At 30.9% G+C, this 17158-nt stretch overlaps 1 protein-coding gene and 1 long non-coding RNA gene across 2 annotated transcripts; both read left to right on the top strand.

Moving 5' to 3' along the window:
- Positions 1–5856: 5856 nt before the first annotated feature.
- Positions 5857–6411, top strand: LOC114398187. The gene is made up of 2 exons (XR_003663518.1): positions 5857–5991; positions 6065–6411. It is a non-coding gene; the product is annotated as an uncharacterized LOC114398187 (long non-coding RNA).
- Positions 6412–14948: 8537 nt separating this feature from the next.
- On the top strand, positions 14949–15599 carry LOC114400445 (protein MAIN-LIKE 2-like). Its single transcript, XM_028362889.1, has one exon. It carries the CDS (start codon positions 14949–14951, stop codon positions 15597–15599), a length of 651 nt encoding a protein of 216 aa, XP_028218690.1.
- Positions 15600–17158: the final 1559 nt, after the last annotated feature.

Here is a 17158-nt window from a genome sequence, read left to right as displayed (position 1 = left end):
TTTGAGATTTCTTTTGCAGAAACATTCTCTCAGGATTTGTCGAATCCTATGAAGAATAAATAAAGGCAAGGTCTAAAATTCCTAAATCGTCATCAAAAGAAGAGTTTTGTTGTAGAGGACCTACTCTGACACAAAGGAAGTGATCACCTTTTGCAGTACTCAATACACAAGCTTTGAAGAGTGGACTTTCTGCATGAGGAAAACATGTGCATTTAATGTTATTAAATGCCCCCAACGCCCACATTCATCAAACAAGGATTTAATTGTTGAAACAACATCAAGAGTTTTGAAGCGTTTGTTTGTTGTAAGTAAAGCTTATCTTCCTTTGCAGTATCCATTGCTATTTCCTAGAGGAGAACCTGGATACACAAATGATATTCCTTTGAAGGATGTTTCATAAACAACACCAAACAAAAGGCAAAAGGTTTCAATGAGAGAATTTATTATATACATAATCGTTGATCAATGGCATGTGCACCAATGTATACAAGTAGTAAAGTTAAAATGAAAGTTTGAGTGTTGAGTCCACAAATGCTTCGTTTGTACTTAGGTAGATGAATATAAAATTCTCAAGCAATAATTAAATTGGTTTAGAAGGTTGTGAAAAGAATAGTAAAATAATTTGACATAAAATTAAATTAAAATAAACAAGAAAAAAAAACAAACACAAGGTAAATTAATTAATTAGAATAGATTAGATGAGAGAAGCCAATATTAGAAGAAAAGTTGACTCAAGAGATGAAAATGTTGGGAGCTTAGCCTACCAGAACTACTCTTAATATAATATTAATGATTTTTTTTTCTAATTAAGATTATTCCAATCATCACATGCATCTACTCATATACTCTAATCATGATCCCTCAAGTTAAACAGCCTAATTTATTTATTTTTTCTCCCAAATCCTTTTAAGAGATAAAACAGTTAAATTACATTAAGAATAAAGATGTATAACAAGCTAAATAAGATCATTCTATCCCTAGAGATGAATTATTTAGATACATTTTTCCATATCTATTAGGGAATGACACTTCCCAATGCTACCTCTAAAACTTACCATGAATATGGGTAATCAAACCATAAATAATGAAATTAAACACATAAAAAAATAATGAAAAGGAATAATATTAAATAGATAGGAAGAGTAATTACATTAAGAATAATTGACTGTTAAGCTCCCAACAAAAGGAGTTTTAGCCTCTCATTGTCATGAGAGGTTTTACAATTGCAAGAGGGTAATGGTTAATGAAGGGAATAGATAAGAAAGGGAATGGAAGGAAGAAATGGTTCCTAATGATTGCTTCTAACCATTGTCTTCGGTAAGGAATTGTATTCTATTGAATATTCTGTGTAGTTGTGTGTCTTTTCTCCTTCTCCTCTTCCTTTTTTTATAAGTGCAGTTCAACTTGGATTTCACGCAACCTTCATGCTAATGATTGCTTCTCCTTCGTGCTAAGCGTGACTCGCGCTAAGCGCGCCTCCACATTTCAGACTTCTCCATACTTCCTGACATTAAGCATGTTATGCCTGTTGAGTGACTGCATCACACTGAGCACCTGAGATGCACTGAGCAGGTAACTTCAGATCTTCAATTTGCTTTCTTGGCCTTTACTTTGTTTTTCTGTGACAATTATTCACCAAGCACTTGTAAATTCACAAACTTGACCACTTTCTACACAAAAACTTAAATAATGTTAAAATTTCAATTATTCACATAAAAGGAAGAAATATGAGAGAGAAATTAGCAATTCCTATATGATTTAATCCCAAAATATACCTATATATAGCAGTTATCAAGAATTCAACAGAGAGTCATGGAACAATCTTCATTATTATTGTCTATACGTTTGTTTCAACAATTTTTGGTTGATTGTTACTCTATGATAGAGTCATGTTTAGCACATATTCAAATACTGGAGGATTGTTTTTTCTTTATGGTTGTGGAGGGATAGGTAAAGCTTTTCTTTGGAGAGCTATTTCTTTTGCATTTATGTCTAAAGGAGAAATTATTTTAATTGTAACAAATAGAATATTTGCTTTGTTGATTCCAAGTGGAAGAATAGCCCATTCGAGATTTCATATTCCAATTCAACGTAAATGAAGATTCTACTTGCAACATAAAGCAAGGTAATCCTTTAACTGTTAATCTCGATGACTAAAGTCATAATTTAGGATGAAACTCTTATGACTCATAGACATTGTTTTGAAGTTGTTGAAAGAACATTTAGGGATATATTAAGATTTTCTGATAGGGAAAAATCACGTCTTCCGTTGGAAGAGAAATTGTAGTTTTGGGAGGAGATTTGAGACAAATACTTCCAATCATACCAAAAGGAACAAAACAAGATGTTGGTCATGCAAGTATTAATGCTTCATGCCTTTGGACTTTATTTAAAGTTCCAACCTTAACAAAAAATCACGAGACTTCAATTTGAAACTTCAACTAAAGATGTGACTCAGGTGAAATAATTTTCGGATTAGGTATTCGGTATTGGAAATAATACAATTGGTGAAATAAGTGATGAAAATACTACCATTACATACTATCTTATATGCTTATTGACAATACAAAAGATTCTCTTACAAATATTGTCAACAACACATACCCATCACTTTTGAAAAATACTATAGACCCATCTTTTTTTCCAACATAGAGCTATTTTTAGCTTCAACTAATGACATTGTTCATGAGTTGAATGTGTAACACCCTAAAATCCGAGTTTACAAATACATTTCAAACACCTTTTATTTATCTTTATAAACAAGTGAGTTCAAAGCCTTTCCATAAATGTTGTAATAGAAAACGAAAAGATAAACTTTTCATGAAGGCCCCCCAATCCTTGTCCTTTTAATGAAAACAATCAACTTGAATAGAAAGCAATCTATTTTCAAAATCGTATGCGACATACGTATTGACAAAATGTTGTTTCATTTAAAGCCACAAGTTGATATACATAATAAACACTTAAATTTAAAGTATAACACCTTACATCTTTGAAATAACATCATGTATATATATAAAGATCTGAGATGAGCCTCCATGAACACCAAACATAAGTAAATAAGTATCAAATGTAAATAGTAAATTAATAAGATGGCTCAACACATATAAAATTTCTAAAACCTAGGTCTATCACTATAAGAAAATCATTGATTTTTGATGGAAAATAACCGACGGATCTAAATCCATCAGCAGCGTTATAATTACCGACATATCATTCTGACAAACATATGTTTGTCAAAACTGTTGTCATTTCCAATGGATTATGGTATGTAGGAAATATGAACTATTTTCGACGGAAATTTTTGAAGATTTTTAAATTATTATGGAACTTTTTCGACGGATAAATGTCCATAAAAAATGTTAGCATTACCAATAGATGTTTTGTTGGTAATAAAATCCGTCGATAATAAACAAAATCCATCGGAAAAAGAAACAATCTTTGTTAAATGTTTTTAAACACATGAGATAATAAAAATGACTCAATAAATAGCTAAACACATAAGCAGATTTCAATAATTAATGTTGCTAAATATGATAATATATATATATATATATATATATATATATATATTTATTATATTAAATTGTTATACTTATTATTGATTAAAAATGTTTTTAAAATATATTTTAAAATGAAAATTTGAATATCTATTAATATCATATATAAAAATTTAGATAAATTGATAAATATGTATAAAAAATTATTTTTTCATTTCTAATGTTAACTATAATTTTAAATAAATTATATAAATTATTTAATCTTTATATATATATATATGAATTTAAATCCTCCCTTGATTCACGTATTTTATTTATTTGAATATATTAAATTTTTTTACTTGAACATTAAAGAAATATGTTTTTTTGGCTCTCATAATTAAGTTAATCTTTTAGAAAAGATGACTACAAAATGTTGTAAAGATAGAAGAGAAAACAAATTTTATATATATATATATATATATATATATATATATATATATATATATATATATATATATATATGTATATATATTAATTAACTTTTACCTTCTTTATCCTTTTAATTTTTATTTTTTTCCAAAGCTAATACCATCTTGATAAAGATTATATTAATTTTCATTTGAGAAATAATAGTTTATTTTTCTACTCAACTTGAAAAAAAATCTGGATCTACATGACACTGAATTTATCCTGAAATGTATTACTCCTAGTCCTAAGGATGAGAATAGGCCAAATCGCTCACAAGGCTTATGTTGATCTATTTAGATAACTAATAGCTAGGTTTGGGTCGTGGGGCTTACAAAAAAGCTTATTGAGTCAAATAGGTTATAAAGATGTAATTGAATGAAGACATTAACATTGTTAATTTTAAAAAGTTAGCTAGGTTAGAATAGGTTAGGCCGAAAAAAGGACAACCAAGACCAACCTAAAAAAACAAGCTTTGATAGATGATTAGCATATTTATTATCAAAATAAATTTGGACTACTTGGTTTAACTTTTTGATAATGGACTGATTTGGTGTCGCCACCATTGTAGATTTTGTTTGGAGATATTAAAAAAAATGCTTACATTGTAGATTTTGTTTGGAGATATTAAAAAAATGTTTACATTGTTATATTTTTTTAGAATTATATTAATTTTTTTGGTGATTCTCTATTCTAATGATTAGTGTTTTGGGTTTCTCTTTCATATTTTTATCAACCTAAAAACAATGCAGTGTAGTCTTAGTAAATAAATAAATTAATATTTATAAAATTTATCAATTTATAATTAAGTTCTCATCAATTCTTATTTATTTTTTCTTTTTTACTATTTTTAAAAATGTTCCTGTGTGTTTACAAATATCATCAGAATAATTCACTTAAAGAATGTTCCTGTGTGTATTAAAATTTTTCAGGTTTTTATAGATAAGAATGATTGTTATTTTTTTCTTTGTTACTATCTTTTTTATTTTCATCTTTCGTGTGTGTGTTTTGAGAGATATCAATAGTAATGTATTTTAGTGTAATTTTTTTTACTTCTTTTATATTGTTGGTTCCTATTTACTGATTTTTTTCCTCCACTTTTTTAAATAACCTTTTATAATTCTATCTTGAATTTACTCGTGAATTAAATGTTATGTACCAGAAATAGAAATTTAGTTTTCAATTAAAATTTTATTTAATTTGTGCTCTTAGATGTGCAACTCCTATATTTCTTATGCCACATGCTTAATTCTTCGTTTCTTCCTGGACTTTCATGGATGGCTCAAGATGCCATAATTTTTTTTAGAACGACTTGTAATTTAAGAATTGGTGTCAAAAAATATATTGATGTGAAAAACTGGTTTGAATCAATTTTTTTTTCAATAGTTTCATCACAACTAACTAAAAAAATATATCTCTTCATCAATTTATCCTATCTTTTATCTTTATTTGTATATATTTAATTTTTCTAACTAATTATATCATTTCAATTTAAAAATAACTTTATACCATAATTTAAATTATTTATTATAATTTCAAAATATAAATTTTATATTTAAAAATATTTTTATTAGAATCTTAATTAATTTATTTAAGAATATTGATTTATATGAAGTATAATTAGATGAGAAATATAATTAGATACAAATAAATATTTATTGTGTGCTACACATATACATAAACACTAATCTAATAATAATCAATAAATTTATATTAAGTTTACAATTTTATTTAAATAATCAAATCTATTTATATAAGTTTACATATTTTTATTTGGAATAGCTCACGTGATTTTATTTTAATTATACCAATTTATTTTAATATAAAATTCTTAAAAATTGAATAGTAAATAAAATTAATTTAAAAAATAAAACCCTCACTTCCTCGTTATGACTCCTTCACTCCCTCATTCTCAAACCCATACTTCCCTAGTTCTAAAACCTTCACTTCCCTAGTTCTCACTTCCGTCGTCGCACAACTGCACGAAGCCACGATCGCACGACTGCCACGGCTGCCACGGCTGCCACAGTCACCTACAAAATTGGTAAGTCCCTCAATTTGGTCCCTTTGTTTTGATGTGGTGGAGTGAAATCTAGTGGTGAATGTGGTCGAAGCAGCAGGCAGCGACGAGACAAGAGACAATGTCTTGGAAGGCGAAGCGGTTTTCAACGAGGAGGCGGTTGGTGGCATTGGACTGGAAGTGGCGTCGGATTTGAGTCTTTGGTGTTTGGGTTCAGCCACGGAGTGGCAGAATCGTAGAGAGAATAACAATATAGAGAACGGGAGCGAGGATTATGCTCTGTTTCATTTTTACTATTTTTTTAAATATATTTCCTAACATTCCTTGTAGAATTGTTATTCAATCTAAGATGCGAAAACAGGGTAAATAATCCTATGTAATATTCTTAACCAATGATGTTTTCAGAACTCTTAAATAAGACTTGATATTTTGTTTATTGACATAGATACTTTAGCAATTAGTTTTGCTCTTGGTATTTTGAACAAGTTTGCTAATTGCTAATATGTATTCCCTAAGTCCCTAACTTATTAGAGTTAAATTAAGTCTCTTATCTATACTCTCATTTTCCAAATTATACGACAATTAAAAAACTTATAACACTGAACGTATAAGTTTTATATGCTGAAATAGTTTAACCTTAGCTTTAGGAATGTGTCCATATTTAACATGATTGTTTTTAACATTAAGAATTGGTTTGAATATATAGAACATCCAGTCCATTATTTTGAATCGTGGTTGGATGTATGATAGGTGTTATAATGGTAGAAGAGGTTTGAAACCGTCTTTTGTAAGTGGGGTAGACGAGTTTGTAGACAAAGCTCAACAAAACATTTATGATAATGATGATGGGGGGATCAGATATCCATGCCTTAAAGGCAATTTTTGTGCTATTTTGAAGGATGAAATAGTAAAGGTTCACCTTTACAAAGTTGACTTCAAACCTGATTATTGGATTTGGAATGATCATGATGAAGAGAGGTCACATATTAATTTACATGTTGAAGATATTTGTATGGGAGTTTAAAGTAGTGGTGCAAATGTGGCTCGAGTGGAACAATTGACGTCAAAGCAAGAGATGGTGTTTGATGCTCTTGGGCAACATGAGTCAGTTGAAACACTTAGTCAAACAACATGGAAAAGCCTTCAAATGAAGAAACTTAGAGATTCTATAATCTGTTGGCAGAGTCAAATAAGTCATTGTTTGAAGGGGCTAAAGATTCTAAATTATCAATATGCATGAGGATTTTATCTTGCAAGTCCAATTGGAATGTTCCATATCAATGCTTAGAGTTTATTATACAAATGCTTTTGGACATAACACCTATAAAAAGGGAGTTTGCCAAAAAGTTATTATGATGCCAAGAGATTGGTATTGAAGCTGCGGTTGGAAGTAATGAGGATTGATTGTTGTGTGGATGGTTGTATGCTCTTTTATGACAATGAATATGGGAAAAATGATGGAGCATTACTTGAATGCAAATTTTGTAAAAAAAACTAAGGTATCATGACTGCAACATTGGATCATGTAACAAAAAACAAGTTTTAGTTTAGGCAATGTTCTATTTGCCTATAATTCCTTGGTTACAGAGAATATTTGCATCAATGCAAACTACATGAGAAATGACATGGAACCATCAAAACAAACAAAGTTTTGTAGTGTTACGCCATCCATTTAATGATGAGGCTTGGAAGCACTTTAATCGAGTACATCCAGATTTTGTTGTTGATCCACGCAACATATGACTTGGATTATGCTCTGATGGATTTAATCTGTATGTCCAAATATCATTTTTCACCTTATTCTTGTTGGCTCGTAATTATTACACTGTAAAATCTTCCTCATGAAATGTGCATGTCTAAAGTTATAATGTTTTGAGTTGCCTCATACTAGGCCTATCTAATCTGAAGGTGGGTATTGATGTTTATCTAGAGTCTTCGATTAACGAATTGAAGAAGTTATGGAGTGATGTTTTGACATATGATGTGTCAAGGAAGCAAAATTTTATGATGAAGGCAACTTTGATGTGGACTACTTCTCTGCTTATGGCATGTTGTCTGGTTGAGGGACTCATGTAGATTTGCCTGTCCATATTGCATGGAACATAAGAAGTCATTTACATTTCATTATGGAAGGAAAGTTTGTTGGTTTGACTCACATCATATGTTCTTAACCAATGATCATCCATTTAGGACGAACAAAAAAAACCTTCAAAAAGAGGGGGTGGGGGGAGCATAATGGGCCACCACTTAGGTTGACACCACATAAAGTGTGGTGTAGAGTCAGGAATTTGTCAAAAGTTACAAAAAGTGGTGTCACAACAATAGAAGGATGTTGGGAGTGGCATAACTGGAGAAAAAGAAGTATCTTTTGGGATCTTCCAGACTAATAACATAATTTTTAAGGCACAATCTTGATGTTTTGTACATAGAGAAAAAAAAATTGACAACATATTCAACACCGTGATGAATATGAGTAACAAGACAAAAGACAATGAGAAGGCAAGGAAGGATTTAGCTTTGTATTGTAGGCGATCATACTTGTTGGAGCCATTGGGTAACAAAAAGATGTTAAAGCCAAAGGCAAAATACATTTTAACTGTAGTGGAAGCAAACTTAGTTTGTTCTTTGGTAAAATAACCAAAGATGCCTGATGGTTATTCTTCTAACTTGGCAAGATGTGCCAATGTTGACAAGGGAAGGATGCACGAGATGAAAAGTCATGATTGTCATGTATTCATGGAGTGCTTACTTCCCATTGCATTTATTTCTTTGCCGATGCATGTTTTAAATCCACATATTGAAGTTAGTCATTTCTTCAAAGATTTATTCTCTGCAATGTTGAAGGAGGATGCCCTAGCTAGGATAGAGGAGAACACTCCATTAATTCTTTTCAAATTGGAAAGAATATTTCCTCTTGGATTTTTTTATTCAATGGAGCATCTTCCTATTCATCTTGCATATAAAGCAAGACTTGGTGGACAAGTGCAGTATAGGTGGATGTATCCATTTGAGAGGTACTAAAATATCACCATGTTTTATTTGAATTTCATTTATAATACTTCTCAATCACCATCTAGTTATTAATTTTGTAGATTCATGGGGATTTCTAAATGATCAGTGAAAAATAACGCTAAGGTTGAAAGATCAATTTGCGTGGCTTAATTGCATCGGGAGACAACTCATTTTTGTTCTCATTATTTCAAAAACTTCATGTTATCATTCAGAAGTACTAGAAATGAAATGAATACATCTAGTGACTTGGATAGAAGACTCCAAGAAGATTGGGCCAGAGATGCAGGAGAAGACTCTGGAGTTCTCATGAGCCTTAGGGTAGATTTTTGGCCCATAGGTTAAGTATGAGTTCACTTATCTTTGTACATATTAGATTAAAGTTTCATTATTTTTGGGCCTTGTATTTAGGGCTCCATATTCTAAGGAGGGTACCCTAGTAATGTAGAATTTTTCAGCCCTTGTATTTTAGGGCACCTTGACTAGTTTTTGTATTAGTGATAGTTTTGTAATTTTACATGCATTAAGTGCACTATTTGATATGTGTTAGGAGAGAAATTTAATTGAATTGGGAGAAGTCCAATACAATTAAATTTTGGACCTCGAGGGAGAGGTGAACATTTGCTTACTATACTTTATTCCCACATCATATAGTCACACTCTATGCATGTCCTTCATGTTTTATATGCCTCACGACACCTAAGCACACTTAGTGGAGAATATTGGACTTGATCTTGAATTAGTGGGCTAAACCATAGCTAAAATTCACTAATCATAATTAGTGAAATTTTGGCTCAAAATTTGGCTCCACAAATTCAAATTCAAGTTAAATTTAAATAGAAACTCAAATTTTCCTCTAATTTTGTGTGACACTTAGGCTATAAATAAAGGCCTTGTGTATGCATTTTTTCAATTTTGATCATTTGAGAAATTACACTTCAAATTTCAGACCTCATTTGAGGCATATTCGTGCCCCTTCTCTCCCTCTCCCTCCACTCATCTTCTCCTACCTTCAAACTCTTATCCATGGCTTCCTATGGTGGTGAGCTTAATCTTGACTCATCTTCTCCTTGAATTGGCGTCTCCAATCATCTTTCTTCCTTCTCCATTCCACTGTCATTGATCTTCAAGAAGCAAAGGACTCCATTGATGAAGAAAATCCAAGGTCTACAAGCTCTACATGGAGCTACATGAGCTTCCACCAATGTTATTGGTTTTTAATCAACCCGGTCCTCATTTTGACAAGGAGTTGACCCGCTGGTTAACTGATGAACAACACAAATCAGCCCATGTTCATGTGTTGATCAATTGTGTTATTGAGTCTAGATCTGTGGTTGGTCAGACGATGTGTACTCAGGATCAACTTGTCAATCTTGAGTCTAGATCTGCATCTCAATAGATGCAGGGGGAGTAAGCTCAACCTAAACCCAACCAACCCAGACCTAAACTACAATTAAAAAAAAAAGACCCCTCATCTTCATCTAAACCCAAACCTTCAGATCAAGTCAAAAAGCCAAAGAAACAACCAAACCCTAGAACAACCCCTACACTTTAAAATTTGTCATCAAGTCTCAAATATTTAATATATTTTAAATTTTTTTCATAAGGTTAATCTTTAAGACATTGAATTAAGTGGGAAAGTAAATTGATTGAAAGTAGAAGAGACTAATGTTATGCGAATAATTTTTTAATGTTTAAATATGTCACATGTCATTTAATAAGTATGGATAACAATATTTGAACGAGATTGATACTACTTCAAGGAAATATAAGAAAAAGATCAATTGATGGCATGAAAATTACTTGTCGGTTTGAAGATGGTGGGACACAAGACTCTACCACAATAGTTTCAAATGTTACTTATATTAAAAAAAAAATCAACTTATTGAGTTTTAATATTATTAGTATAATAAGGTTGTGTTACTATTGATAAAAAAAAACATTATTATTACTATCGAAAATACAAATGTTGTTATGTTTGTGTGTCAATATTTCTATTATGTTATATTTTATATAAATTGAAGAGAGAGAACACAAGCATTATTGTATATTTGTTTTATTGTTGGAAAAATAATTCTTATATTTCTTTTAAAAAATACATTTCAAGTTTTTCAGAATAAAAATAAAATTAAAAGAAGTAATGGGATAGTTTGATATTTTAAAAATAAAAGTAAATGAAAATATTTAAGTAATACTTATTTATTTAAGAAAATAGTGGTATAATAAGAGATCTTAAATTTAAAAGATATTATTCTTTCTAAATAAAATAATTAGTTTACAATATTGATACTTAAAAGTGTTAAAAAATTACTTTATCAAATACAGTCATTAACAAGTATGAATCTCATAACATTTTTTTTTTTCAATCTAGACCATTTAAATATGATTTCATATTCTATATCTATAGTTCTCCCTTCATTCTTAAAAAAATAAGAGAACATAAACAATGCAACTACCAAAACAAAACATTACATCACCTTGTTTAAGATGATCACCACAAAATTATCTTCAACAACTTTATTTTCCTCCAGGGTTGTGGCATCCTTAAGCACCTTCCCATGATGAATAAGCATTTGTTGTGTAATAAGGTAAACATCAACACCTTGCGATGTCTCTGTGTTCTTCTTCACATCAGCAATCTAATAGCAATCTAATATCAATCAATAAAATTAACAATCCCCCCAAAAACTAAGGGGTTGTTTGGTTTGGTTGTTTCCTGTCTTTATTTTCACGGGAAATATAAATTGGTGATGGAAATGTATTTGGTTGGATTTTTGAAAACATTTTCAGTGAAAATATTTTTCCAAACAAACCAGAACATGGAAATAATAAAATCTCGTTTTCAGTTGAAAGACTAGAACCTCATTTTGGGTAAAATGAAAACGCGATGACAATAAATATAATTTTAAGCAAATATAAAAATACAAAAAGACAAGAAGTCAATATATCATAAATTTTCAGGATTTTTATGTCTTGAAAGTAGAAAACAAGAAGTCAAATCAAATATTTCGAATTCTAATCTTTTGAAAATAAAAATAGTTTTCAGAAAACGAAAACAAGAAATAAAAACAGAAAATGAAAATACAAACCAAACACACTCTAATATTCCAAAAAAATTGTAAATTCAAAATATTCAATAGCTTTTGACACAAATGTAACTAAAAACAAAATTCCTACAACGAGAAAATTACAAAAGAACTAAAAGAAAATGGTTTAATCTAAAAGAAATTAACAATCCAAAAAAAATTATGAAAAAAATATAAATATTCAATGTCATTCGACACAAATATAACAATACCTTTTTTTTTTTAATTCCTACCGTAAGAGTTGGACGACTAAGTTTAAGAGTCTTGACGTTAATCTTCATCTTCTTCGAGTTTTACTTCTTTTGGGGGTTTGGAATTTGTTTACAATTGAAGCATTACACATATAAAGGTTGAAAGAAAATTAAGAGGATGCAGTTACGAAATAACAAAAGATGGAAAAGTATATAGTTATTCAATTTTCAAGCATCATTTGAATAAATTACAAATTACAAATTTAAGCATTATTTAGAGAAAATAATGTACAAGTTTCTTATGATATTTAAGGGTAAAAGTATTACCTATTGTTATAGATTACGAAATAACAAAAGATGGAAAAGTATATAGTTATTCAATTTTCAAGCATCATTTGACTAAATTACAAATTACAAATTTAAGCATTACTTAGAGAAAATAATGTACAAGTTTCTTATGATATTTAAGGGTAAAAGTATTACCTATTGTTATAGATTATAGATAAGAGTCATGTCACTTTACTTATAAGTACATGTGTATTATACTCATATTACCTTATATTTATTTATCAATAATTTTCAACATAAAAAAAATTCAAAATACAAAAATATTCTCTCACATTCTATTTATCCCGTGAATCATATGGATAAAAATTTAATATTTTATAACAATATTTATCCGCATGCATCACTCACTACTCTAGTTTTAAAACATTTTCTTGTACTATTATTTTTGTTAAGAAATAAAAAAAGAATCAAATGGGGGAAGTTATTGAAGAACAAAATCGTGATATTCAATTAAACCCCCAACGGCTGACCCCTTCCACGGCAAAATCACCATATTGGGTCACTTTTACAAATTAATTACCAGAATGGGTTTGTTTTAGTCTTATTTATCAAGGGGGTCTGTTATTATAATACAAAGCACTTACCTGAGGGGCGCGTTCCACCAGAATGTGACACGTGGTGTGGCTTGCAGGCTTTGGAAAGCGGTGCTGACTGGGTTGGAAGCGCCCTGCACGCAGGCGCTAAGGGTCGCGCCCTGCACGCAGGTGCGTTGACCCGTGGCCTTCCCCGAGGCGCCTTGGTTCGCGCCCTTGCCCCAGGCACGTCCAGACGCCCTTAAATGGGTCCCCCCCCTCCCCCACCCAGGCTTCCCCCCCCCCCCCCCCCCCGCCCGCCCGCCAAGCATCCCCTTCGTTTTGCTTCCCCCCAGCAGTCCCCTTCCCGTGTTCCCCCCTTCCCAGCAGGTTTTTTTTTTTGTATTTTTAATTTATTTAATTTATATAAATTGTTATATTTTAATATTTATATATATATTTTTTTGCAGCGAGGTTCTCCCGCCCTGTTTGCAGGTTCCCCCTTCCCCTGTTTGGTTAGTTTTTATTTTGTGTTTTTAATTTATTTAATGTATATAAATTGTTATATTTTAATATTTATATATATATATATTTTTGCAGATAGGCAGTTTATATTTTTTAGTGGATTTATTTGTAGAGGTAATTATTATTAGTTTGATAGTGTGTTACATTTTTAGTGCTTTGTTATATATTTTTTTGTAGATAGATAGGCAGTTTAAATTGATATATATTTTTAGTGCTTTGTTTTTTGATTTTATAATAATATAAAATTGTTAATTATTGTTGAAGATAATTATAAATAATAATATTGTTATTTAAATACTATAAATTGTTATATTTTAATATATATATATATATATATATATATATATATATATATATATATATATATTTGCAAATAGGCAGTTTATATTTTTTAGTGATAGTGTATTAGATTTTTAGTGCTTTGTTATATTTTTTTTTTATGATAGATAGGCAGTTTAAATTGATATATACTTTTAGTGCTTTGTTTTTTATTTTATAATAATATAAAATTGTTAATTATTGTTGAAGATAATTATAGATAATAATATTGCTATTTATGATTTGTTGTTTAAATATTATATTATTTTTTTTTGTTAATATTTAATGATATTAATTATAATTGATGTTATTTGCAATTGTAAGACTTGGTTATTGTTGGGTTGATAATTTTAATTTCTAGAATATAATTTTAATTAAAATTAATAATAAATATTACTATAATATTGCTATTGAGCGTATTTAAAAAAGAAAGGCATATTGAGTTTGATACAATATATCAATAGTTTAAAATTAAAATCAAACTCTAAATTATAATTAATAACTTTTAAAATAAAAGTTAAAATTAAGAAAAAAATTGCTGAAATTGCTGCTATATATATGTGTGTGTGTGCGCGTGTGCGTGTGCGTGTGCGTGTGTGTGCGTTATTTCATATATCTCGTACATTTCATAAAATCATTTTTTAAAAAATTGAACTTACCTTCAACATTATATATTAACAAAATAATTTTGAAGAAATTTTTTATTTCAATTTACTGTCATTATAATTCATTTACTTAAATTATGTGTTCATTTCTAAAATTTACATTATGTATTTTTTAGAATATTGTTTGCGTACGTATTTAAAATGTATTTAAATATATTGTAATTTATTATTAATTATTTATGATATGCAAGGGTAAGGCTGCGTACAACATCCCTCCCCCATACATTCGCATAGCGAAGAGCCTCTGGACAATGGGGTACGAAGTTTTTTTTTTTTTTATGATATGTGTGATTATTAATTTTTTTCTTTTTATACAGGAGTTTTAATATGGCAAGTTCGTCATCATCTAATGATTATGATGTGGCATCTGGAGCATTACAGGATGATTTATTATGGATGCAAAAAAGTCATATATCACAATATATTTGGAATGGTGTTAATCAAAGGACGTTAAAAATTCGACGAGCTATACCACTGTACAATCATAGAGAAGCACCGCCCGAGGAAATTATTCCTCTATTACAAGTTTCGGGTTTGTACCCGATAATGAAATTGGCGCAGTTGAAGGTAAATGGAGCATTAGTTAATGCTTTTATTGAAAGGTGGAGGCCAGAAACACATACATTTCATTTGAAGTGTGGCGAGGCAACTATTACACTTCAAGATGTTTTTGTGCTACTTGGTATTTCTGTGGATGGAAGACCTTTAACTGGCAATAGAAATATTGACTGGTTTGAGTTGTGCCATGAATTATTGGGTGTCATGCCTGACGATGATGCAGTTGACGGGAACTCACTTTTATTGAGTTGGTTGACTTCTCAATTTGCAAATATTAATGATTTTATAGGCAACCAACAAGGGCTTGAAAGATTTGCTCGAGCTTGGATCTTAAGATTCATAGGAGGCGTGATGTTTGTTGACAAAAGCAGCAAAAGGGTGCCAATGAGATATTTGCAATTTTTGAGAGACCTTAGATAGTGCAGCACTTATGCATGGGGAGCTGCTCTTTTGGGTAACCTTTATAGAGAGATGTGCATCGCAACTGACTATAATGTTAAATCAATAGGCGGTTTCACTCTCTTGATTCAATTATGGGCATGAGAACGATGCTCAACGGTAGCCCCATCGTTTATTCCTCCACAACAACAAAACGCACCACTTGCCTACAGGTATACTTTCCTTTACTATTTTGAATTGATAATTAATAAATATGGTTGCTTCATGTTAATCATTATTGTACGTAACATTTTATTTTGTTATTTGATTTTTTGTGAAGATGGTTGGGAGGTGAATTGCATCTCATAGGCAATGACAATTTACTTGAGTTTCGTCGTAAATTAGATGTCATGAAACGCGACGAGGTAATAATTTTGACATTTGTTTATTAAATGATGTTGTAATTGTTACTTAATTTATTAAATTTAACTTTTATATGGTTTGTTTGGGTCTCTTATGCTGGACATGTGGAAATGAATTTGAGTCAAGTTTGTTTTATTGGGTCTGTATTATGGACATGTATCGTACCACTTATTTGTTTTCAAAAAGTGGAATGGCACCAGCCGGATAGAGTCATGCGACAGTTTGGAATGCAACAACCTATTCCGGGCCCAGTAATGCAACCCAACAACATACATGACTTGACCTTAAAGGGAAAAGAAGGAAGAAATTGGATGCGACTAATGCAACCCACGCTTAATGAATGGAATAGTCGCTATGAAAGGAGAGTAGAGCAAACACCGCCACAAACAGGGACCCTTAGTCTGAACTCTGAATATATGAGGTGGTACAGGCGTAAGACAAAAATTTATGTCGACCCAAAACATGCAAGAAGAGGACTATTGGTATACATTGTTCATTATAATTTAGAAAATAATGTTGCGCTTATTGAAGATTATTTTAATAACTATTCCTTTATTTTTTATGCAGGGTGAAATCGCGGAAACACTACATTTTATGGTGTCGCCTTTTGGGAGAAGGGTTTGTACTTTTGACGATTTACTACCATGTATCGAGAAGATCACTCTTCTGTCTAACGAAGAGGATAGGATACTTGAGGCACATCAAGATGCTCCCCCTTCTCAACCACAATTTGAACATCAGCAGTTTAATATACTACAGCGAAGTATGGAGACTCGAGGCTTAGCGCGACGTCGGCAAACTATTGATGCAGCACCGTACAGTTTGCCTCCGATGCTAGAACGAGAACATGGAATGTATTACACACTGCCGGTATTCACCCAAGAACCATCGCAGATGGCGCCCATGTATTCATACCCACATGATTTCCAACCAGGGTACAGTATGGCAGGCATATTTGGATCCTTTCCTCCTTCAGGGGGAACTCCTTCATTCACCCAAAATAATGAACTATCGACCCCAAATGCCCCACTTGGTGGTCTGTGGAATGTACCTGGAAATATACCCGACATGGATGACTTATTGGGGGTCGATTTATGTCATGATTTCTCTGCCGAGGCTGATGAAGTGAATGAAAGGGGGAATCGTAGAAGAAGAAACTCTGATAGGGCAGCTAGGAA

This window comes from Glycine soja, chromosome 19 (genome assembly GCF_004193775.1).
Source record: "Glycine soja cultivar W05 chromosome 19, ASM419377v2, whole genome shotgun sequence".
In the NCBI taxonomy this organism is placed as follows: domain Eukaryota; kingdom Viridiplantae; phylum Streptophyta; class Magnoliopsida; order Fabales; family Fabaceae; genus Glycine; species Glycine soja.
This window is presented reverse-complemented; position numbering and strand designations above follow the sequence as displayed.

Bases quoted from the DNA above. Each gene is read 5' to 3' on its own strand.
- LOC114400445 (XM_028362889.1), top strand. From the start codon at position 14,949: ATGGCAAGTTCGTCATCATCTAATGATTATGATGTGGCATCTGGAGCA.